Source organism: Myxine glutinosa, chromosome 6 (genome assembly GCF_964187855.1).
Source record: "Myxine glutinosa chromosome 6, kmMyxGlut1.1, whole genome shotgun sequence".
Lineage (NCBI taxonomy): Eukaryota > Metazoa > Chordata > Myxini > Myxiniformes > Myxinidae > Myxine > Myxine glutinosa.
Genome location: NC_136266.1, coordinates 75,090,246 through 75,115,686, shown reverse-complemented (window position 1 = coordinate 75,115,686; position 25,441 = coordinate 75,090,246). Strand labels below are relative to the sequence as shown.

At 44.8% G+C, this 25,441-nt stretch overlaps 1 protein-coding gene across 1 annotated transcript in view; it reads right to left on the bottom strand.

Moving 5' to 3' along the window:
- The window catches only part of LOC137429981 (inactive dipeptidyl peptidase 10), a 380,373-nt gene that overhangs the window by 85,669 nt on the left and 269,263 nt on the right, over positions 1-25,441 (bottom strand). Inside the window, exons 11-13 of the mRNA XM_068120409.2 lie at positions 16,564-16,661; positions 16,183-16,306; positions 6,447-6,485 (exon numbers count right to left, since the gene is read on the bottom strand). Coding sequence (XP_067976510.2) covers positions 6,447-6,485; positions 16,183-16,306; positions 16,564-16,661 — 261 coding nt within the window. The remainder of the gene's footprint in view (positions 1-6,446; positions 6,486-16,182; positions 16,307-16,563; positions 16,662-25,441) is intronic.

The window sequence follows — 25,441 nt, the reverse complement described above, 5'->3', positions numbered from 1 at the left end:
TTGTTCGTTACCGCCGACGTGCCCATGGCATTGCTTGGCGCGGACTTCCTGTGCGCAAATGGGCTCCTGGTCGACGTAAAGCACAGACGTCTTGTCCAGGCCGAGACGTTCAGCTCGCTCGCTTGTGCGCTGCCCAGCTCGTCGAGCAGCCCACTGGGCGGCTCACCGAGCGGCTTGCCAAGCGGCTTGCTGAACGGTTCGGTTCCGGCCACGTTCATCTGTACGCTTCCGGCAGCGGACAAATTCACCCGCCTCCTCGCCGGCTTCCCGGCCCTCACGCGGCCCACCTTCTCGGCGGGGGCCATCAAGCATGGGGTGGCCCATCACATCCCCACCGTCGGGCCACCGGTCTACGCCCGGGCACGCCGCCTCGAGCCGATGAAGCTGGCGGTAGCAAAAGCGGGGTTCGCTACCCTGGAGCGACTCGGCATCGTTCGGCGCTCGGAGAGTGCTTGGGCGTCGCCGCTGCACATCGTGCCGAAGCCCGGCGGGGGATGGCGACTGTGCGGGGACTATCGCCGTCTCAATGACGTCACCACCCCCGACCGCTACCCCGTCCCCCACATTCAGGACTTTTCCGCCCGTTTGGCGGGCATGTCCTTCTTCTCGAAGGTGGACCTCATACGCGGTTACCATCAGGTCCCCGTCAGGCCGGAGGACGTCCCGAAGACGGCGGTCATCACGCCGTTCGGACTCTTCGAATTCCTGCGGATGCCCTTCGGTCTGAAGAATGCGGCTCAGGCGTTCCAGCGGCTGATGGACAGCGTCCTGCGCGACTTGGATTTTGTATACGTCTACCTGGGCGATATCCTCGTCGCCAGCGCGTCCCGCGAATGGTCGCTTTACCTTCATTAGAAGGGAGAAGATGCCTGGAGTGAATGGTTTGGCAGATGTGCCTCGAGTAACGTAAACATCAAAACTATAAAAATGTAACTAGACATTCCTAGGTCCATTGTATAATTTAAAGACTCCTCTACAGAAAGCTAATTAAATATCATTATTTGCATCTTTGTGCAGGTAAGTCCTATAATTTCTAGGGAGGAGATAGTTTATGCAAATAATGAAGCAGGTATGCTTTTTAACGTATCTCTTGTCCATACTGTTACGAATTCCGGGTTTAAGGGGGTTACAATTCAGGTCATTTCTTATTAATGTATATTCTATTAAAGGTTGTTGTGATTAAAGGGTCAGGAGCCCTTCTGGGAAAAACGAGACTGGAAACGGGATCGTGAAGAAGAGGAGGAGGAGAAAAAAGGGCGGCCATCTTAAGCTTCGAGAGCTCCGACGCGAGCGGAGGCGATCGTTACCTACTTTGGAACGGAGTTGGAAAAGCCCGTCTGGCGAGAGGAGTTACCTGCGCGGGGTGATTGAGTGCCGGTTACGTGTCAAGGTGCCGTGTGGTCCTGGAAGGAACCAAGCGCCCGGCGCTGTTCGCCTCGACGCCTACGAGGGCGTGTACGGGTCGCACCTTGGGCCTGGCGCGCGAAAGAGATTGGAAGGAGACGGTTGAGAGTTGAGACTGCAGCTCGAGACCGAGCCGCCGAACGTGAAGGACAAGGGAACCGTGCCTCTGTGAACTGAAGTCCGCGCGTCAGGAGAGCGCCAGATTACTGCGGAACCTGCGAAGTCGGGTATCCTCGCTGAGGTTGTCGAGTATCCTCACTCCCAGCCCTGGATTGGAATCGGACATAGGTTCCCCGATCGCTGGATCGACTCGACGTCACCTGGGAGGCGTGCAGGATTCGGACATTGCTTCCCCGATCGCTGGATCGACTCGACGTCACCTGGGAGGCGTGCAGAGACATTGGGGGCAAGGGCCGTGAGTGTTGCCAACACTGTTGTGGGTTAAGGTGGCGCCACCTATACTATAGATAAGGATTGTATGGAAGTGCTGTAAACGCATTGTGATTCCTGTGTGGGATTTGGGAATATATTGGGGTTTGTTCGTAACCCTTGGTGTGGACTCGTTATTGATTGACTTATTTTCACCCAAGGACCATACATCTTTCTGCCGGGGCTCCCCTCGAGGTTGACCCCGTAACAGAATTGGGGGCTCGTCCAAATTACAATTTCCGGATTCGCAATTGGGTCTACGTCCGGGATCTATAAAATTTTCTAAATTTTAGTCCGGGAAAAAATTCCCAAGAGTGGGAACTTTTCCAACGTTCCCAAAATTGTTTTGCTCTGCCGACAAAACAACAACAACAACAACAACAACAAAAAAACAAAAAAACAATAGCAATAATAGTAATACTGTTGCTTTTCTTTGTTGGAAATTTCTGGGGTGAAGGTTAACAGGTGTTACCAGTAGTCACCATGGCGTTTGTGGCACAGAACTTTGCGGTAACCCCTCGTGAGGCACAGTTCCGAGCATTACTAAAATCGGACCTCTTGAAATTGGCCATACATTTTAACTTGGAGGTCCGAACTAATTTGAGGAAGGCAGAGTTGCAGACCACGGTGATCCAGTCTATGGTGGGATTAGGAACATGGGACGAGTTAGCCTGGGAGAGGCTACCCGAAGAACCAGAAGACGTTGAGCTCCGGAAACTGGAGTTGCAATTACGGAGCCAGGAACGGATCAAAGAAGAAGAAAGGAAAGCAGAAAAGGAAAGAGCAGAAGAAGAAAGGAAAGCAGAAAAGGAAGGAGCAGAAGAAGAAAGGAAAGCAGAAAAGGAAAGAGCAGAAGAAGAAAGGAAAGCAGAAAAGGAAAGATCCGAAGAGGAAAGGAAAGCAGAAGAGAGGAGAGAAGAGAAACAAGCAGAAGAAAGGAGAGTGGAACGAGAACTCCAGGAAAGGTTAGAAAGGATGAAAACAGAGGAAAGGAAAGCAGAAAAGGAAAGAGCACAAGAAGAAAGGAAAGCAGAAAAGGAAAGATCAGAAGAGGAAAGGAAAGCAGAAGAGAGGAGAGAAGAGAAACAAGCAGAGGAAAGGAGAGTGGAACGAGAACTCCAGGAAAGGTTAGAAGGGAGAAAAGCAGAGGAGAGGAGAGCTGCAAGGGAACTCGAAGCAGAGGAGAGAAAAGCCGAAAGGGAATTAAAGGAACGTGACATGGCGCTTCAGCAAGAAATTAAATTCAAGGAGCTGGAGTTAATGAGAGAACGGGGAGAGGTACCACCCTTGCTGACTGGGCCGACACCTAGCCAGAACACCTGGGATGTGGGCAGACATGTGAGGCTGGTTCCACCCTTCAGTGAAAAGGAAGTCGCTAAATTTTTTCCACACTTTGAGAAAGTGGCTCGACAGTTAAACTGGCCGGAGGAGGCCTGGACCATACTAGTGCAAAGTGTGCTGGTGGGTAAAGCTCAAGATATTTATTCGGCGCTACCAATGGACCAATGTGCAGATTATGAGGTATTGAAGAAGCACATTCTCAAAGCCTATGAGTTGGTTCCTGAAGCTTACCGGCAAAAATTCAGGAATGCCAGGAAGAGGGAGAGTGAGACCCATGTGGAGTTTTCCAGAGTGAAAGAAAACATGTTTGATCGGTGGTGTGAGTCAAAAGGAATCGGGAAAGACTTCGAAACATTGCGTGACTTGATCCTGGTGGAGGAATTTCAACAGTGTGTCCACGAGGACATCAAAGTGTACCTGCAGGAAAAGAAAGTACCAAAGTTGTGGGACGCAGCCACCATGGCAGATGATTATGCCTTAACACACCGGATAGGGGTCCACAAACCTAACTCCTCGCCTAGACTTCAGCAGGGGAGTTATGGAACACCCGGTGCGGAGAACGACAATACATGGCGGCGGCCTCGAGAGGATTATGGGGACAACTCTGATACCCCAACTGTTCGAAATCAGGGGGCTACGGGCCCAAGACAAACTTATTTCCCGGGGGGGCCGAGGCAGACCACGAGTTTTTCCTCCGGGCCTACTTGCGCCTTTTGCAAAAAACCTGGACACTTGATGTCCAGTTGTTACCTCATGAAAAGGGACAACCCAGAGCGGAGTCCGACTCGTACAACTCTGAATGCGATGGCAAACGTAAGAAATCGCCCACAGAAGAGTTACCAACCATTTATTTATGAGGGGTTTGTCTCACTAGAGGGAGACTTGACTAACCCAAGACCTGTTAGGGTATTGCGGGACACAGGAGCCCATCAATCCTTAATGCTTGAAGGCATTTTGCCATTGTCAAAGAGTACAGCAACTGGGGATAGTGTTCGGTTGCAAGGGATCGGTGGCTGTGTTAGTGCGCCACTTCATGTCATCCATTTGGAATCCGATTTGGTGTCAGGACCGGTCACCGTCGGTTTACAAGCCATGCTTCCTGTAGAGGGAGTATCTGTGGTTATCGGGAATGATTGGGCCGGGGGTCAAGTTTATGGTAACCCGGGGGTTGGTAAAGAGCCCAGCAGGGAAAATAACACCACACCAGCTCGGGATGGCGACAAACGTACCAAGTTATTTGTAGGGGGACTGAACTTCAAAACAAAGGAAGCAGTTCTGACCTCTGTCTTCAACAGATATGGGCCGCTGGTGGAAGTGCGGTTGGTAAAAGACAGGGAAACGCAACGGTCAAGAGGGTTCGGCTTTGTCACGTTTGCAAGCACAAAAGACGCCAGAGAGGCAGAGAAGATTTGGAATGGTAAGGATTTGGAGGGTCGGACCATAACAGTAGGGAAGGCATTTCGTCGGCGTCGAGAGGTCTACAGAAGAGGACAACTTGGCGGTAGTTTTGGTGTTGGCAGCAGCCGATATTACTATGGAGGCTCCCAGAGTTACGGCACCTCCCGAAAGAATGATTGTCAGAGCACTGGCCGAGAAGGAGACCGCCAGTCAGGTAATGGCTGGGACAAGGGGTCCCACCGTAACTGTTAGGAGTCCGGAGAAGTTGAAGCACTATATACGGTGGAGCCGCCGAGCCTGGGCTCCTACACGGACTAACCGTGAATGCCACGTTCTTAAAGGCGTCCAGGTAGTGAACTTTCCTGCATGGACTAACCGTGAACTCCACGTTCTTAAAGGCGTCCATGTAATGAACTTTCCTCCCCGGACTAACCGTGAACTCCACATTCCTTAAGGCATCCATGTAGTGAATACTCAGCTGGGCCTCCCGAAAAAGTGCTACGAGAGGTTTAACTTTGGGGCTTTGGTCACCACCTCTTAACCGTCATTCAAGAGAAACTAGAAGGTGTTGACGCTTGGTCCAGAGTGAATTACCTTTGGAATCTCTGGGGGTTTTGTGAAATTTTGTTGCTTTATTTTTAAGTGATAATTGTGCCCAGGGGGAACTGATGATTTGGGGATGTGAGTTATCTGGTTTGTTTATCAAAGTTGGCCTGCAAAGAAAGTTTTCGCTGGGTTCAAACATTCTTTCTTGAAGGGGGGGGGGAGTGTTACGAATTCCGGGTTTAAAGGGGTTACAATTCAGGTCATTTCTTATTAATGTATATTCTATTAAAGGTTGTTGTGATTAAATGGTCAGGAGCCCTTCTGGGAAAAACGAGACTGGAAACGGGATCGTGAAGAAGAGGAGGAGGAGAAGAAGAAAAAAGGGCGGCCATCTTAAGCTTCGAGAGCTCCGACGCGAGCGGAGGCGATCGTTACCTACTTTGGAACGGAGTTGGAAAAGCCCGTCTGGCGAGAGGAGTTACCTGCGCGGGGTGATTGATTGCCGGTTACATGTCAAGGTGCCATGTGGTCCTGGAAGGAACCAAGCGCCCGGCGCTGTTCGCCTCGACGCCTACGAGGGCGTGTACGGGTCGCACCTTGGGCCTGGCGCGCGAAAGAGATTGGAAGGAGACGGTTGAGAGTTGAGACTGCAGCTCGAGACTGAGCCGCCGAACGTGAAGGACAAGGGAACCGTGCCTCTGTGAACCGAAGACCGCGTGTCAGGAGAGCGCCAGATTACTGCGGAACCTGCGAAGTCGGGTATCCTCGCTGAGGTTGTCGAGTATCCTCACTCCCAGCTCCGGATTGGAATCGGACATAGGTTCCCCGATCGCTGGATCGACTCGACGTCACCTGGGAGGCGTGCAGGATTCGGACATTGCTTCCCCGATCGCTGGATCGACTCGACGTCACCTGGGAGGCGTGCAGAGACATTGGGGGCAAGGGCCGTGAGTGTTGCCAACACTGTTGTGGGTTAAGGTGGCGCCACCTATACTATAGATAAGGATTGTATGGAAGTGCTGTAAACGCATTGTGATTCCTGTGTGGGATTTGGGAATATATTGGGGTTTGTTCGTAACCCTTGGTGTGGACTCGTTATTGATTGACTTATTTTCATCCAAGGACCATACATCTTTCTGCCGGGGCTCCCCTCGAGGTTGACCCCGTAACAATACTGATTGGCAATGTGACACGTTAAATGTTCAGGATATGACATCACAATTTCAACATAAACCAGTTGCCAATCCACAAAGCAATAAACATTAGGAATAGAAGTGCACAAGTGGTGAGCAAGAACGAAGTACCATGAACCCCGGGGCATTGCTTACCGGTCTCACAAGCCATGCATCCGAGTCCTGCTGATGACCCTGTGGAAAGATAGATTCTCAATAGGTTTGGTCACTCGTTGCATCATGGTGAGCAATGTACTCACCAACATCTAAGCTTTGGGTAAATATATACAAATAAATTTCAGCACAATAAAAAAAGTCATTTGGCCCATCACACCCGTGTCATATTCAAGTGCTATAATCTCCTTAGTGGGCTAAGAGGATAGCTTAGAGCAGTTGGGGTGAACCTTTCCTAGTCGAAGGGTTGTAACAGCTATTGTTAAAGTTGCTGAAGGCTTGTTGTATGCCTATAGTGATTTTAGTAATTTAAACAACACATATGCACGCACATAAGTAATGTAACTAAGCATTATGACAGTTGTTACTGCATACATAAAAATGACTGTAATGCCACTAAACATGATTATTGATGCCAACTAAACAAACTATCATAGGAAACAATATACATTTTAATAGTCGATATATATTGGAGCAGATATATCAATTTCCTAGTGTGGTACACATGCTACGCTTGCGAGGAAGGCTACATTCTCCAAAAAAAAAACCTTTGGAAAATTTTTAATGAAAACTCATACCCATTTTTTAGATCAGGTCAGTTTCTTGACTGCCACTGGTAAAATGTACCCAGTGCTACCTGCCGCACGGTCGGGAGTTGGTGACTAAACCGACTACTAGCTTGCCAGTTCGGAGGGTGACTGTGACACCCTGCAGGACTAAAAACAATACCTGTCAAAGGACGGATGAGCTCCCTTCGGGAGATGGTGTCTCCTAAATAACACCTATCCGGTTGGACCAGTTTCTTAGGTAATTGGTTGTAGACAGCAACCGCTCAGGGTAGTACTACCGTTCAGACTTAGGAGCATTAAAGTTGTGCCTGGAACCATCTTACACTCTCCGTGTCAGGATTGCTGGTCTTACTTTCTGTCTCACTCAAACTACACCGACCGGGCTGGCCTTAATCTCTCTTTCATGCAAACAAACACCATACCCTTTTCATCATACACTTTTCTTCTCTTTTATTTTGAGGCCTGGCCTCAATGAGGAATATATAGTCTGTGACTGGGGCCTTCAACATTAAAAAAAAAATTATGACATGCGCAGGGACCCCAAAAGCTGCACAGAAAATTTTGTTGTGGCTGCAGGCCACAAAACTGTTGGAGTAGTACTGTGTAAAATCAATGTACCTTTAACCCTAATCTTACCATTCAGTCAAATGTCAGACATGCACAGTGGGTCCGTGAATGACCTGGCCAAAAAACAGCAAATGGCAAACCATGAACCAATAAATTCCACATTCCTGTGGCACCTTCAGTCAAACATCTGGCATGGACAGCCAGTCAGTGAAGGACTTGGGGGAAAAAACACTGTAGCTGGCTCCAACAGAAATAATGTGTGTAATATTTATATGATGTCAATGGTGAAACTGCAAATGGTGAATCCGCGAATGTCACGTGTACCCCTCATAGCCCCATCTTAACCCTAACCCTCACATAATTTCCTTTAGACTCAGTCTCTCTATATTATCTTTCCAAACAGCATCATTCCAATCACAAATTAATATTGTACCATTAATATAACAAAATACAATGTTAAAGAAACAAACTTTTTTGTAGCATTGTATTTTGTTTTTTTGAAAAGAGAAGGCCAAACTGTACTAGTGCCCTGGACAAATTTCAAATAAAATTACCAAAATCTGGTATTTCTTTTAAATGGGGCAGGAATTGCCTGAGTTCCCTGATTAAAGCACTCTGGGGCCTCCAACAAATGCCAGCAAGCAAAGCACTGGCTAAGCTCCCCATCGTAGGACGGCGCACTCAATGATTCAACACATGTGCCGTGAATCACAAGTATCATTGCCAATTGAGCTCCAACCACACTTCCATCAAAACAATCTCCTTCATTTCAGGACCTTAAAATAATAAAATAATTTGTAATATCGACTACCACCGATACAAGAGTATATACTTTATAAGCTGCATTCGCTGCAACAAACTATATAAGCGAAGAGACCGGACACAGACTGAGCGATCATTTCTGTTAACACCTTAGTGGATGTAAAAAAACAACAGGACAGATTTTTCCAAACGAGTAGCTCATGGCTTTCATGTCCCCAGCCATTCTAACAAACACATGGCCATCTGTTGTATTTCTCTATCATGGGGCACAATCAACACCAATAAGCGTAAAGAAAGCGTAAATTTATTTTCAAACTCGGCACATTAGCACCTGATGGGATAAACAAACATTTTTCATTTATTTAATTATCTTACCAAACGTTTTATTTTTCCTTCTTTTACAAGTTCTTGCCCTTTCTCCAGTTTCTTTATTCATTCATACTAATCCACATGTTACAAACTTTCCTTATTTTGTTATTACTTATTTCACTTTTTGACACCTTCCTTTCATGGTCCACCTTTATTTCACTTTTTGACACCTTCCTTTCATGGTCCACCTTTATTTCCCTATTTGCCACCTTCCTTTCATTTGCCACCTTTTTTCCCCTATCTGAGATCTCATGTCTTTGACCACTAACGTTCAATGATGTCACTCCCCCTCTCATTCCCCAATAGTCCAACCTCCTGACAATTTATGGAACTGAGGAGCAGAGAGAAGACAGACATACCCCTCTACTTGACTTCTGAAGGTTGCAAAAGTTATCTCTTCATTCCTTTATAATCCTCCTTCAACCCCGACTTCACTATTTTTCTCCAATGAATAAGAAGAACAAGAACAAGAGAACCACCCTTTTGTGTTTTCAAATGCATATGGCTGCTGAGGCAGTTTTTCCTTAACTATGAGGTACAATCCTGGACAGGTCGCCAATCCAATTCAGGATACTCAAATGGATCATTCCAGTTTCTCCAAAGCCAGTCGCCGACTGGGCATCCTCCGTCGTGTGAAGTCCGTCCTTGGCACTCCTGAGCTCCTCACCACATACGTGGCTTTCATTCACAGCTCAATGTAATACTGCTCTCCCCTCTGGGCCGGTGCTCCTGCCTCACACCGAGCTCGGCTTCACGCTGTTGAAACCAAAGTTTCAGAATCATTGGAATCTCCCGCGATGAAGCTAACTCCGAGGGCCTTTCACTCACTCACCGCAGGCAGGTAAGGGGTCTTTCTGTCTTCTACCGACTCCTATCCGGCCGAGCTCCCCCAGCTCTATCTGTGCTCTGTCCCCCAAATATTCCTACAGGTCGCACAAGATCTGCCAGGAACCCTCTTTGGTGAAATTGCCTAAATCAAGACTTTCTGCTCACCTTCACTCTTTCATTCCTCTTTACTCCCGCCTCTGGAACAAACTCCCTCACTCTCTTCAATCCCACTCCTCCCTCTAGGTCTTTAAAACAGCTGTTCACCACCATCTCTTTTCTTCCCCCCTCCAAAACCGTGATCTTTTTTACCCCCGTTAATTCACCCCAGATCCACTTTTTTGAAATACCAACTTCTTTCCTGGAAGTCCTAGTAGTGTCCATGTGTTTTATACCTCTCCCCCCCCCCCCCCCCCCCCCACCTTCCCATGCCTCCTCCCCCCAGGCCCTGTCCCTCCCACAGATCTCCCGATGTCCCTGCTCTCTACTGTTGTACTTGTGTGCTTTCCTCTCTCTCCATCTTGTCTCCCACTCCCTTTATTATATGTTTTATGTGTCCGTTTCTTTTTTTGTGATTAATGTTAGCTCTTACACGAGCCTCGATCTTGTACACACACAAAAAAAAAAATCTTCCCACTCATTTTGCCAACCTCAACAGTAAGATAAACTGTGTTAACCCAGCTGGTGTTATTTAACAGCACGATAGCGGCTCAAAATGAGAACCCTAAAATCTTATGCCAGCCACCTCAACCATAAAACCAACACCAAGCTTGTCCAACAAAGGGTAACGCCTTAACATACCGGCCTTCTTTTTCATGGTAGAACACATACACCTTCTCAACTACCGTTTCAGAAAATCAATTGTAAGTGGGATAGCCAGCTTAATTACCATTGCACTCGGTTCGCTTATTTTTTGAGAGATTTAATTTCTCTGGGTATAAATTTACTCTGCCAAAGTAAGTTCACTCAAAGATGAGCACGTCATCAACCGAGCTCTCTGGTTCTAAAATCTAACTTCATGTCGGTGATAGATCCGTTAAGGAAGAGTTTTCATATCAATTCCGAGCATACACTAAAGTGTATATTTAACTCTTCCATGAGCCTTGACCACTGTATAAAAAAAATAATTAAAATCCAATGTTTAGATCATCTTGTATCTTGCCTTTGTGTAAAAAGATTGGAAAGGTGCATTTCGAAAGATAGAAAGATATCTTACTTTCTTTACTTTTGAGGATTACATAGCTCTAACTTTATAATGAACATCAGAGTTGAACTCATGTGTCAAGGTCAGAAAATGTCATCTTTAAACACTTTTACAAACCGTGAAAGATGAAAGTTCAGTGTATTATATCAGTAGCTTGCTGACAGCCTGATGCATCAACAGGAACTTCACAATAACCCCAGAAAATTTGTTGCTGATATTGCTGAAAAAGAAGTGATGGCAGTATTGAAGACCTGCCAAAGTAACGCACAATCATAAGTCCCATGACTTGTGTAATGTTGCCGGCCCCATATAACAGCCACCGCTCGCTGAGTATCGTTGGAGACGGAGGCGGAGGAGTGAGAGCTTAAGGTTTGAATTAGGTCAACGTCTCGTGATTGAGGGGGGAGTTTGAGCCGAATTCCAGACATCCATCAGAGTTTGTTCCTTTGTGAGGACAGTCTTTTGGGAGCAGTGTAAGTACACTGTCATGAGGATTCATTGCCATGGAAGAAATACCTGATGCGAAATAACAAGTTTCTGCAGTGAGGAGAAAGGGACTAAAAAAAAAAAAAAGATGGAATGTTCAAGGTTTTACAAGATTGAGGAAATGCTGCTACAACCTCGACTTGTTTCTGCCGATGGATCAATCATTCACACAAGTCCTATCATATCAGTCAGGCTGTGAAGTACTCGTCACTCTGTACAAGGAAAGTCAACTGACCCTGATGTCAAATAAGCTTTTAACAAAGTTTGTTTCAGATAAACTTTTGCTTTTTCAAGCACTCTCAAGTTTTTACACCTTACGGAAGGCAATCAGTTCGTGTTACAGCATTGATACGAGATTCCATAAGCAGATTCATAACATCCACATCCAGAAAAAAGGTCAATTTTACCCCATTTCTCAGTTTCCTTCATGAATTTGATGCTGTGGAAGACCTGACCCAGTTGCTTGAGGAGGTAGGCACCGGATATTGATGCACAACATTGAATTTGTCATTATCACATCTGTTCCAGTGATGCAGCATGAGCCAATTCAACCAAGATATTCTAGTTTTGTATTTTTAATTAATCTTCTAAAATTTGTTGAATTCCCATTTCACTTGGAAGCTGTGGGTTAAGATGTGTAAATAAAGGTGGAAAAGTCTGATTTAATGCAATTTAATTCCAGGCTATGAGGGGAAAAAAACGTGAAATTTTTGAAAGGGGGTGGAGACATTCTATAGGCACTGTATGTATGTATTTATGCATGTACGTATGCATGTATGTATGTGTGTATGTGTGTATGTATGAATGTATGAATGTATAAAAGTATGTATGTATTTATGTATATATGTATGTATGTGTGTATATATGTATGTATGCATGTATGTATGCATGTATGTATGCATGTATGTATATATGTATGCATGCATGTATGAATGTATGCATGCATATATGTATGCATGTACGTATGTATGTATGTATGTATAGATGTATGCATGTATGTATGTATGTATGTATGTATGTATGCATGAATTTATGTATAGATGTATGCATGCATGTATGCATGTATTTATGTATAGATGTATGCACGTATGTATGCATGTATTTATGTATAGATGTATGCATGCATGTATGCATGTATTTATGTATAGATGTATGCACGTATGTATGCATGTATTTATGTATAGATGTATGCACGTATGTATGCATGTATTTATGTATAGATGTATGCACGTATGTATGCATGTATTTATGTATAGATGTATGCACGTATGTATGCATGTATTTATGTATAGATGTATGCACGTATGTATGCATGTATTTATGTATAGATGCATGCACGTATGTATGCATGTATTTATGTATAGATGTATGCATGCATGTATGCATGTATTTATGTATAGATGTATGCACGTATGTATGCATGTATTTATGTATAGATGTATGCACGTATGTATGCATGTATTTATGTATAGATGTATGCACGTATGTATGCATGTATTTATGTATAGATGTATGCACGTATGTATGCATGTATTTATGTATAGATGTATGCACGTATGTATGCATGTATTTATGTATAGATGTATGCACGTATGTATGCATGTATTTATGTATAGATGTATGCACGTATGTATGCATGTATTTATGTATAGATGTATGCACGTATGTATGCATGTATTTATGTATAGATGTATGCATGCATGTATGCATGTATTTATGTATAGATGTATGCATGCATGTATGCATGTATTTATGTATAGATGTATGCACGTATGTATGCATGCATGTGTGCTTTTGTCGATAAAACATGTGCAGAATTTCCGCCGTCCTCTTCTGTGGTTCATAGGCCAAATTTTGGAACAGCAAGGAATGTTCACACTCTAGGTTCAAATTTCCTACTGTACAACAAACCTGCAATACCGCCCTGGCACAAAGGATGCTCAGACTCTTCAACAAACCTCAGTATTCATTTGGGATGAGGCATCGATGATTCCAGGAGATATACTCAATGCATGGACTGATGATGAAAGACCTCACAGGACTACCAGAGCCATTTGGAGGGAACCTTTTCATTCCTAGAGGAGATTGCCAGGAGATTCTTACTGTCATTCGCAATGGAAGTCGAACAACCATTGTACAGAGTTGTGTGAAAAGCTCACATTCGTGTGTCCAATTCCAATAATTCCACCTCAATGGGACCATGAGGACAACGCATGATGAAGACGATGAGCGCTTTTTATAACTGCTCAAAGTATATCACATACAAGCCTACATGAGTATCAGGACTACCTGAGCTCCTCACCACATACAAGGCTTTCATCTGCAGCTCAATGGAATACTGTTCTCCCCTATGGGCCGGTGCTCCTGCCTCACACCTAGCTCGGCTTCACGCTGTTGAAACCAAAGCATTCAGAATCATTCGAATCTTCCGCGATGAAGCTATCTCTGAGGGCTTTTCACTTACTCACCGCAGGCAGGTTGGTGGTCTTTCTGTCTTCTACCGACTCCTCTCTGGCCTAGCCCCCCCGCCACCCCAGCTCTGTTTGTGCTCTGTCCCCCAAATACTCCTACAGGTCACACAAGATCTGCCTGCAACCCTCTTCTGGTTAAACTGCCAAAATAAACTGTGCTCAGCTTCACGCTTTCATTCCTCTTTTCTCCCACCTCTGGAACAAACTCTCTCACTCTCTTCAATCCCACTCCCCCATCCAGGTCTTTAAAACAGCTGTTCACCACCATCTCTTATCTTCCCCCATCCAAAACCTTGATCTTTTCTACCCCTGTTAATTCACCCCAGAGCCACTTTTGTGAAATACGGACTTCTTTCCTGGAAGTCCGAGCTGTGTCCATTTGTTTTTTTTACCTCTCCCACCCCCACCCCCCTCCCACGCCTCCTCCCCCAAAGCCCTCTCCCTCCCACAGATCTCCCGATGTCCCTGCCCTCAAATGTTGTACTTGTGTGCTTTACCCTATTTCCCCATATTGTCTCCTGCTCCCTTTATTTTGTCTTGTGTGTTCGTTTTTTTTTTTTCTTCTCATTAATGTTGGCTCTTACACGAGCCTCGCTCTTGTATCCAAAAAAAAAAAAAGTAGGAAATGGTTGTTTTCCATTTGTCAATAAACACCGATGAGATTAAGCTTCCTGTCAAAGTTATTTTCGATTTTAACAAATTGGACGGCAAATATTTACAGATCACAAAATGACAGTGGCGAGGCCGACCATGGATTCGCTCTTCTTTAGGCTCATCAGGATGGCACAGCACACAATCATTAACTAGTGACTATGAACCAAATGCGGTTACATAATGCTATACACACCCCCTGACGTTTATGTTCCGTTGTTGCTATTATTCGGTCGGAAGAGCCGTTTCTGGTTTTATTTTTATTCCCGACCGCAATCCCACCTCCGGATTGGTGTGCAGCAGGGCAGAGACAATGCGTTGGGTGGAAAATAACCATTGTTGCTCACAGGTTGTGCAATTTCACCTGTCGTGAGACACGATCTGTGTCTCGCTGCTTCACCAAGTCAGGAGGTGTATTGCATTATGTAACTGCACCAAACTTTCATGTCTTCATTATATGACATAACAATGGATGTGCAACACTCAAAATCTCAAGACGAAATATTAAAAGTATTAAATAAAACCTTCACATATTTATGTTTACCTCTGCCACCGAAGGTAAGCCTGGTGTTGGCTTACAGGTAACGTTTAAGGTGCTTGCTTGAGATATTAGGGTCCTGAGTTTGGGCCCCTGTTGTGCTGTTGAATTGGAATAGCGATACACAGATACACACACGCAGACATACATAACACATAAACACAGATACACACACAGATACACACACGCAGACATACATAACACATAAACACAGATTACACATAACAGCAGAAACCAAGTGGGTTGACTCAGCCTGTCATCCTTCCGAGGTCGGCAAAATAAGTACCAGATGACTGGTTGTAGAGAGGCATTGCATGAGCAGCAGCCGTGCCCCCAGAAAATGATGCAACCAGCAGCCACATCCTACACATGAACCACCACCACCACCACCAAAGTTGGATGGTGGTTATGCTTTCACCTCTGTCTGTCTGTTTGTCTGTGAGCAGGATATCTCAAAAAGTTGCGGACAGATTCGGACGAAATTTGGTGGTCAGTTTGGATGTGTGACAAGGTCAAGTCGATTCGATTTTGGTGAAGATCTGGACCCAATATTTTAAAAAGATTCTTCACCAATGAGGATTGGGGCCAAAAACGGTATACTGTATATCATGATATTTTATAAAGTGACATAATTTATGTTTTGTGTGTTTTCGGTTTATGTTTATAAAAACACAATTTGTTTTATTATATGTTGATCAAAATGTTTATAAAATGCTTATAATAATTTATTTAATGACAAAATATAGTGACATATTTATGACAAAACTAGGTGGATGAGTTGGTTAGGTGACAAGAACAAGTCGATTCGATTTTGGTTCAGGTCCGGATGCATATCCAGCCTATCAGTGGGAAACAAATGAGTAAACCTATGAGTAGGTAAACTATTTAGTCTGGTGGAGGTATGCACTCTACCGAGTGCCGTTCTAGTTATTTCTGCATTTTTACTACATTTGTTATATGTACAAGCTCTTTCACAAGCTTTAAACTTGGAAAAAGACCGCTTAAATGTTTTGCAATTTGTTGAACATTCCATTGAAATATAAAATTGTTTTACTTTTTGTTAGATATCTAACTACCTGAATGGAGGTATGTAAGAATGTATGCAATAAGTTGTCATAGTCATATGCAGAAATGATGAAATAGATATTATATGAAGGTTAAAATAAGACCACCTCATTATCCTACCACACTATGTTTACTCATATAACTTTCAAGGTGAAGCTGTATCAAACTGTCCTCCCTGTGGGACAAATGTCGAGCAACCTCAGATACACACCTCATTGCACGCTCCCATTGTGACGTCACATAGAGACAAGATGGAGAAATTCTGAGGCCTGTTGAGCCAGTTCACAGCGAGGCGCGTCCCTGTCGCCCAGCGAACCATACTCACATACACATCTCTGTCAGAAAAGGCATAAATTCCACTGCAAGTGGGCAATTCATGGTGCATAATCTATCACACAGGTACTCAAATGTGGAAATACAAATTACAGCAGTCTTAAGTTTTGTAGTCGATTGTATCGACTCAATGGGTGGGGGCTCGCTCGATCGAACTCGATCGCATGCGATAAAGCAGACTTTGATGGTACAGTAAAAGTGCATGCTGACTACAGTGACTACAGTGACTTGCAGTAACGAAGGAAGTCTCCATGCGAACCTTGAGCGGAGAATCTCAGGTGGTTTTAATTCCATAACATGAGTTAGACCATAAAGCGTTGCGACCATCAGTCTGACATGAGGATTTCGCTGTCCTGCCTGCATTCAAAGAAAAGAAAAAAACACACACACACACACAACATTGAGAGGGAGAGAGTGAGGGTGAGAGTGAGAGTGAGAGAGACAGAGAGAGAGTGAGAGAGAGAGAGAGAGAGAGAGAGAGAGAGAGAGAGAGAGGGAGAGAGAGGGAGAGAGAGAGGGAGAGAGAGAGGGAGAGAGAGAGAGAGAGAGAGAGAGGGAGAGAGAGGGAGAGAGAGAGAGAGAGAGAGAGAGAGAGAGACAGAGAGAGTGTGTCAGAGAGAGAGAGAGAGAGAGAGAGAGAGAGAGAGCGAGAGAGAGAGAGAGAGAGAGAGAGAGAGAGAGACACTTGACTTTTATGTCCTTTTATTACAAAAGTTTTTTTTTTTAAACCAACAAATGATGATTCAAAGAAAACAATCACAACAGTTGCACACACATTTACATGATAAATAAACGAATTATCAGCAAATAAACAAGCAAGTATTAAGGAAAACAACTATATAGTAAATACTAACTGACCCTCAGCTATTTTGCAAAATGCATCTCTCACACACCACTGCTTCTCAAAGAGTTGTACCTCAGAACAACAACAAAATTCCAGCTTCACTCTTGAAACACAGAGAGCTTTAAACATTTCCAAAACATCTGTACTATACAAATCATTCCGTATCTTTGATTTCCTGCTCTTATATATCGCCAACTTGGCTTGCACAAGAAAGAAATGAATTAAAATTGTTGTTGGGGAATTGACCCGCCCAATAGGGCCAAAAATAAAGGCAGAAAAATAAAAAACAAAGGAAAACCGTGCAAGTAACATTTTTAAGAAAACAAATAAAGGAGTTAACCAGTCACAGCGTACATACGCATGGGGCAAGGTTTCAGTTTGTCCACAAAATGGACATTGCTCACTTATCGCTTGCGAGAAGCGGTGAATTAGGGAATTTGTGGGCAGGATCCAATGAGCAATTCTCCATTGAAGATCCCCAACACACTTAGAACAGGCTGTTTATAGTACCAACCCCAAATAGGATAAAGGGGAGGGGTATTCGGCAGGACTGCAGGCCATCTACAGGGTACAGGGGAGGACAACGAAGGAAAAAGGATTTTTAAGCATTGCAAATACAGGGTCTTTCGATTGCTCACAGAAAAGGAAAGAGAGCGGCCAAAACTAATCGGTTCCAAACTGAGAGAACCAGAAAGACAAATATTGGGGAAGGGTGGAGAAGATTCAGAGGTGGGTACGGGAGGGTTGCTTGCCTCGCCATTTGAGGCACAGTAGATGCAAAACACCATTTTCAAAAAGCTGTCAACTCTGCGACACGATTTAATGCCAACCGTCGAAGCCAGAGCGGTAGCTATGATCCACCTGTCATTGGTGGCGTTTCTCAAGTGACTCACTTTTGTTACTGAGGCATTTATAAACTTTTGAATGAAGGTGCTTTCATTCACCCACTCACCAAATACAGAGTTGTGAAATAATGGTTCGTTGAAGAACATGGATCGAACATAAGTCGAGGGGTCACGGAGACAGGTAAAGGCTTGCCACACATTCTGTAGTCTTTGGTGAAAGGCAGGTAGCATCGATGGGTCTATCTTGGTCGAGTCCATCAGGAACAGCTCCTGTGCAAGGTCCAACTTCCCCGCTTGACGTAAGATGCAGCTGGTAAGCTGTCTCCAGGCCAAACATGGTTCAAACAAGAAGCGCCATGTTGTTCATAGGTGGAAAGCCATGATGTGGCACTTGATATTGACCAGCCCTTGCCCACCCTCTGCAGTTGGTAAGTTTAGAATCTCTGGTCTCAGCCAATGCTTTCCGGACCAGAAGAAATGGGTGATGCATTTTTGTATGTCCTCCACCAGAGTTTTGGGCGGCTGCAGGGAAAGAATCTTGTACCATAACTTAGTTGTGACCAGACTGTTGATGACTAGTACCCTACCTCGGTAGGACAGTTGGCAGAGCAAGTTCTTCCATTTCAGTAACAGTACTTCAATGTGTGCCAACAAGCCTTCCCAGTTATGCCTCACAAAATTCCCAGGGCCAAGGAACACCCCTAGGAACTTAATCCCATCTCTTCTCCATGATAGATTGGCAGGGAGAGAAGGAGGAAGAGGAAATAGGGGGGCAGGTAGGGGGTAGGTAGAGGGTTGAACCCACAGCGCTTCTGTTTTTGTCCAATTGATCTTGGCCGATGATGCCCTGCTGAAGAGATCCAATGCACTAATCATCAAATCAATGTCTTTTGACTGTCTGATGCAGACACAGATGTCATCTGCATAAGCAATGCTTTTTAAGGGGTGGTTTCCAAAAGTAACACCAGACAAGGACTTCCGAAAGGTATTTAAGAGGGGCTCAAGGGATAACGCATACAAAATTCCTGACAGAGGGCAGCCCTGCCTTACCCCTCTCCCAACACAAAAGGGGTGTACAAGTTCATTGTTTATCTTTAAGATAGCCGATGTGTTTGAATAACACAATTGTATATGGGATAGAAAGAGAGGTCCAAACCCAAAACATTTTAGCACTTCAAAAAGATATATATGAGAAACACAGTCAAAAGCTTTCTCCTGGTCGAGGAAGATCAAGCCACAACTTTCATAATTAGTCTCACAGATTTCAATGACATCTCGGACAACAGAGATATTATCCTGAATATTGCGACCAGGAACACAATAAGTCTGGTCCATGTGTATAATGTCTCCTAGTAGGGGTGAGAGATGCAAGGCCAAAGCCTTTGAGAAAATTTTATAGTCCATACACAATAAGGACACTGGCCTCCACTGGGATATGAGCAATACATTTCCTTTTTTAGGAAGCAAAGTAAGCACGGCTCTCCTGCAGCTCAGTGGAAGTTCACCCTTCTTCAAGGTCTCCAGGAAAACCAGAAGCAAATCAGGTCCAATCAAGTCCCAAAATTTCTCGAACAACTCCATGGCAGACCACCCAGGCCATGTGATTTCCCTCTGTCCAGGCTTTTAAGGGGAACAGAAAGTTCCTCAAGCGTGAGCGGTGACTCCAGATCCATTCTTTGCTTCGGAGTTAGTGTACCGACACCATCAAACAAGTTCGGAACAAGTTCTGCATCGACATCTGTTGCCTGGTAAAGTGTAGAGAAGAAGAGTCTTGCATCCTTCTTGATTTCTACAGGGTTAGTCGTGATTGAATTATCAGGACGTTTCAAAGCAGTAATTAGGGAATGAGGAAATTTTGTTTCAAAATCAAAGAAAAACTGGGTCAGAGAATCAAGGAGGTAAAGGTGCTGAAAGCGTAGTCTCATTAGCGCTCCTTGGGTTTGATTAGAAATTATATTATTAAGAAGAGACTTCTTCTCACATAGTCTTAGTTTCTTTTGGGGGGTAGGATGGGTTTTTTAATTTGTTTGAATCTGGAGAATCTCCTTCTCCAGCTCCACTTTCATTCTGCGTTCTACCTGTGTGTTTAGAAAACAAAACTGCTGACAGAAACTTCTAATTTGGACCTTTGTGTTGTCCCACCACAATCGCTGGTCCTTAAAACTGGATTTGGAGCCTCTCAGTTTGGACCACACCCTCTCAAAGGCATTCCTAAAGGAGGGGTTATCTAATATGGAAATGTTCAGTTTCCAAAAAGAGTGGTGATTTGGAGATAACCCTACATGGTAACTCATGGTAATGAGGTGATGGTCGGAGAAACCAGACGGGGAAATTTCATTGGTGGGGGAGAGGTTGGCAAATGGCAAATTTATATAAAATCTATCAAGTCTGGCAAGGGCCACTTGATTATTGGCAACCTTACACCAGGTAAATTGATGGGTGCCTGGATTTTGTATCCGCCAGATATCTTGAAAACCAAAATCTCTTATTATTTTAGATAACAGTCTGGCTGGTCCGGGGTGAGGTTCTGCACCATTCCGATCGCACTCAGGTTGCAGGGTGCAATTAAAATCACCGCCTATTATAATGCACTTCTGCAAGTCTAGCTGCATCATGTGGAGTCGTAACCTGTCATAGAAGGTTTGTCGGTCTGTGCCCTTTGAAGGGGCATAGACATTTATTAAATTAAAATTGATGTCTCCATCAACAAAATCCAGTGAAGCTAAGTGACCTGCAATTATTTCCTGAAATGAGAGTTGGAGCGGGCAAAAATGGGGATTAATTAGAAAAGCAACTCCTGCTGTAAGAGAGGTTGAATCGCTAAAGTAGCCGGCCTTTTTCATCATTTGATTCCATATAGCGTGAGACGATTGAGTAGAGTGGGTTTCTTGTAAGAAAGCCACATCTAGTTTCCGTTGCCTTACAACGTTGACCACTTGGAGCATCCTAGACTGGCTCGCACCACCATTTATATTGTGGCTACCAAAAATAGTCAGAGAGATGTAAAAGAGGTAAGGAAAGGGAAATATGCGTATCATCCTTTTCGTTCGTTTTTTGCCTTAACAATGTGTTTCTTAAGCCTACTGCATTGGGGTTCCGTGAAATTGTGATCACTGGGTTGGCAAATAATACACCTTGCCGTTTCAATAAACCCATGTAGATCAGAAAAATGATCTTTTATTTCAATATATCTTTTTCTAAAAGTCTGGTTCAGAAACTTGAGTATTTGCGATGGTAAGACGTTGGAATCACTGTATGTGGGGAATTCCTCAATGTCATAGGATTCCTCCTCAGACATGTCAGAAGCACTATCTGGGACCCCTGGCTCTTAAGACACCAGAATACTCTGTGGTGTGCAGGTGTCATCCTGCCCTTTTTCTGTAGGAACAGGTTGAGGGAGAGGTTCCACCAGAACCCCGGGTAATGTGTGTGGGGGGGGGGGGGGGGGGGGAGGGGCGATTCTGCAACCTGTTGCACATTTTGAGGTTCTTCCTCGGGACAATCATTGTGCTCAGGTACATTTTCTAAATTGGCCGGTACAATGACTATTTGATTTGAAAGATCGCCGTCAGGTGCGTTGGAACATTGAGGGATCGAAATTTGCTCCCCCCCCAGTCGAATCTCGACCCGATTTGTCATAATCTGCACAAGGATTTAACGTAGTTTGCACTCCAACCTCATCTGGAGGTAGCGCATGCAACTCCTCCACATTAGGTTGAGGGTCCATATCGGCAGCAGGCAGAGGATCTGCATTCACATTTAGCAATACTTCATATCGATTACTCATCGATGTTTTATCAGATGGTACTGAGTCCAATGCATCGGAGTCCAACACCACCTTCTTTTCCTTATGGGGTGGAGGGACATTCCGAAGTGTTTTCCTCTTTCTCAAAGAGGAGACGAGTGTAAAACCATCCCAAACGTTTTCTTTTTCGGAGTTTTTTTGGATGTCAATGGTACGTTTTCTGTCACAGTATCAGGGGGTGTTGTCTGCTCGGCCACTGCGGGGGCAATTTGTAAACAAAACCGTTTTAGATGCCCAAAGTTCCACAGCCGAAACATTTTAACGTTTCCGTGGACGCATATACCTGGTACTCGTGATTATCCACACAAAACGTAAAAACCGTGTTGAGCACCTTGTCCACATTGAATGCAGGAAACACAATGTACGCTTGCTGCTGGAAGGGCATGATGTGTTTAGCCTGCTCGTTGCGACACCCCAGAGATAACATCGTGATCTCCGACACCCCTGTACCATACCGAGAAAGCTTTAAAAAAAAAAAAATCATTTTTCAGGAATGGGGGACAATTTGATATCAAGACTTTCACGGCTGGGGTGTCCAGTGGGGAGACCAGGACAAAATGTCCATTCTCGGTAGACAAACCGGTCGCCACAATTTCATGCACAAGCTGCTCTTCAGCTACGAATATAACCAGGCGTTTGTTCATCCGTGAAGCTGTACGGATTTTCTCCAGCCCGATTATGTTACCCACCGCAATAACGATGTCTTCCACGGTGACCTCGTTAGGGGGAACGCAAACCATGCCATGTTTCTGCGTCAAGCCTTCAAAGGCTGCGTCGTGGGAACGTGCCGACATTACGACGACGGGGAAAACCCTCGGCCTAAGCCGAGATGGATTTGGGGAGGGTGGACAGTTTTCTGTACAAGCAGGGGGGGGGGGGGGGGAAGGGAAAAGTGCTACTCGGCATACACCAGCACGAGCGAAACTATCGCGAGAAAACACACCTCTCAATGAGGAAAAGGGCGAGAAATCACGACAACCCGTCAGAGTGCCGATGGACTCACACCTCAATCTCACTGAAAGGTGTGGGCTCTCTCTCTCTCTCTGTATCTCAGGGGAAGAAACGAAAGTGGAAAAAAAAAAATAGAGATAGCAACACAAGCGAGGAATGCAATAGAGGCGGGGAGGAGGGTGAGGAGAACGAGTGGGGGAGGGGGGGCGGTCGGAGGAAGGGAATACCGAGCAGGGGGGAACGGGTGTGGAACTGGGAGGTGGAGGGAGGTGGGGGGAGGAAAATGGGAAGGGAGGACGAGGGTTGTGGTACCGGGTTTGATGAAAATGGAGTAGTGGTGGGGGGGGGGGGGGGGGGGGGGGGGGACAGAGAATACACAATATGAAAATAACCAAAAATGGAAAGGAAAGGTGAGAACAACGACCAAAAAAAAGGGGAGGGGGGTAGAACGATCGAAAGTCGGAGCAGCTCGCACCTCACCACACATGCACAGCCGCCATCTTGCCACGCCCAACACACAAACGGCCAGCAGGGGGCGGGAGAGGGAGAGGGAGAGGGGAAGGGAGAGGGGAAGGGAGAGGGAGAGGGAGAGGGAGAGGGAGAGGGAGAGGCAGTGGGAGAGAGAGAGAGAGAGAGAGAGAGAGAGAGAGAGAGAGAGAGAGAGAGAGACTTTTGACTTTTTTGACTTTTTGTTACAAAAATATAAAAATACAAGCCAGTCGGTGAAGATACTATTCAATACAGGCACAATAATCAAAAACACAGAAAAGAAAAAAAAGATAATGACAGGAAAGGAAAGGAATTCAAAACAGTACAATGAACTAGAAAAGAAAACAACAACAGAAAAACCGACCACACTGATTCAATCCAAACAAACCTACAAATATATCATTAATTCATTCTCCTGCACCATGCAGATCCCATCAAAACACCAAATGTTCATAAACTCATCAATACATTTCTTTCTTTCAGAAACATAAAATTCAAGTTTGAGTGTTGCAGATACCAAGGCATTAAAAAAGAACAAGACATCACATTGCCCAATCGGCTTTCCTTTCAGTTTTTCCTTCCTCGATAAATAAATTGCCATTTTCGCTGTGGCCACTAAAAACAAAAACAACATATGTACATGTTCTTTCATATCATTGAAACCAAAAATAAATGATCGCAGAGAAAAAGTGATCTTCATTTTTCCAGCCATGTAATTCAGCCCTGGAAATAAAGGCACAAGCCTTGCACAATCAACATACGCATGGAACACATCCTCTGTGTAAACACAGAACGGGCAACACGTAGATGTGGGAGCAAAATGACTCACTAATTTATTAGACGGAATGATCCAGTGTATCATTCGCTACTGGAGATCACCTGTCCTTTTGCTTACCAGCTTACTGTATATTGATTCCCATGCAGGCTCAGATGGGAGTCCTTCCGGCATTAGCCCTTTCCACCTGGCCACTCCATTTAACGGTGAGTTCCCAAGCAAAACTGCAGTACATAAACGATACAGGTCTTTACTACTGCATTTCTGAAAAATGTTTTGTCCCTCACTAATTGGGGGCAAGTCTCCGTGACTAGGCTGTACCAATAAACCAGGAAATTGCCAGTCATTGGATGTCACCAAAACTTCCTGGGTCCATCTTCGTCCAAGTTGGAAGCTTTTCTTTACTATTTCCTTTAGGACTCTTCCGATTATTCTGTTTGACCATATTACAGTCATATCAGCTATCTCTTGCACCGACTTCCACCCCCAGCCAGAATCATGGCGGAGGTCCAACACTTTGATTATGCCTGCTGTAATAAAGTGTTGATAAAAGTCTCGGCTTCTTGGAATTGCAGGAAAAAGCGGGTTGAAAAAAGGGGTTCTTCCACAAACATGTTTGTAGCATAGGTTTCTTGCTGGTGACTAGTCGAAAGGCTTTGCCAGGCATTCAGAAGGCTCTGATAGAATGATGGTAGATGAGATGTGTCGACATGTTGGAGTTGGACTAAGAAAAGTTCAAGGCCGTATCCGAGCCTGCTTGCTTTTCGCAGCACGTGATAGGCCAGAAGTCGGCTTGGCAGTCTTTCCTTGTACAGAAACTGCTGTATGGTACACAGCCGAAAAGCCATGATACGACTTTTTATGTCGATCAGTCCCTGACCACCTTCAGACAAGGGGCTACATATGACATTTGGTAGTAACCAATGGTGACCACTCCAAAAAAAATCCACCAGTAGCCTCTGCACTGCCTTTAGTAGTGCCTCCGGTGGCTGAAGGCAGATAAACCTATGCTACAGGGAAGAAGCCACCAAATTATTAACCACTAGAACCCTGCCTCTGCAGGAAAGGTGGGGCAGAGCTCGTTTCCACAGTCCTAGTCTTTTTTTGACATGCTCAACAATCCCGTCCCAATTTTTGAGGACGTAATGTGGAGATCCCAGTAAAACCCCAATGTATTTGACTCCTTCTTCCACCCATTTTAACTTTGTTGGTAGATGCACAGGTGGTAACTGTGCCACAATAATTCAGGGCCCAAAAGGTCCCAAAAAGCCAAGAAAACTCTTCCAGGTGGAATGTTCTTGAGACAGGGAATCCATAAGGCCTTACTCTTGTCCCAGGTACACTTCAAAGAAGAAGCGAGGCAAAAAAGATTTAAACATTCAACAAGTGCTGGGATATCACTCTCCTTCTTAACAACCACACAGACAT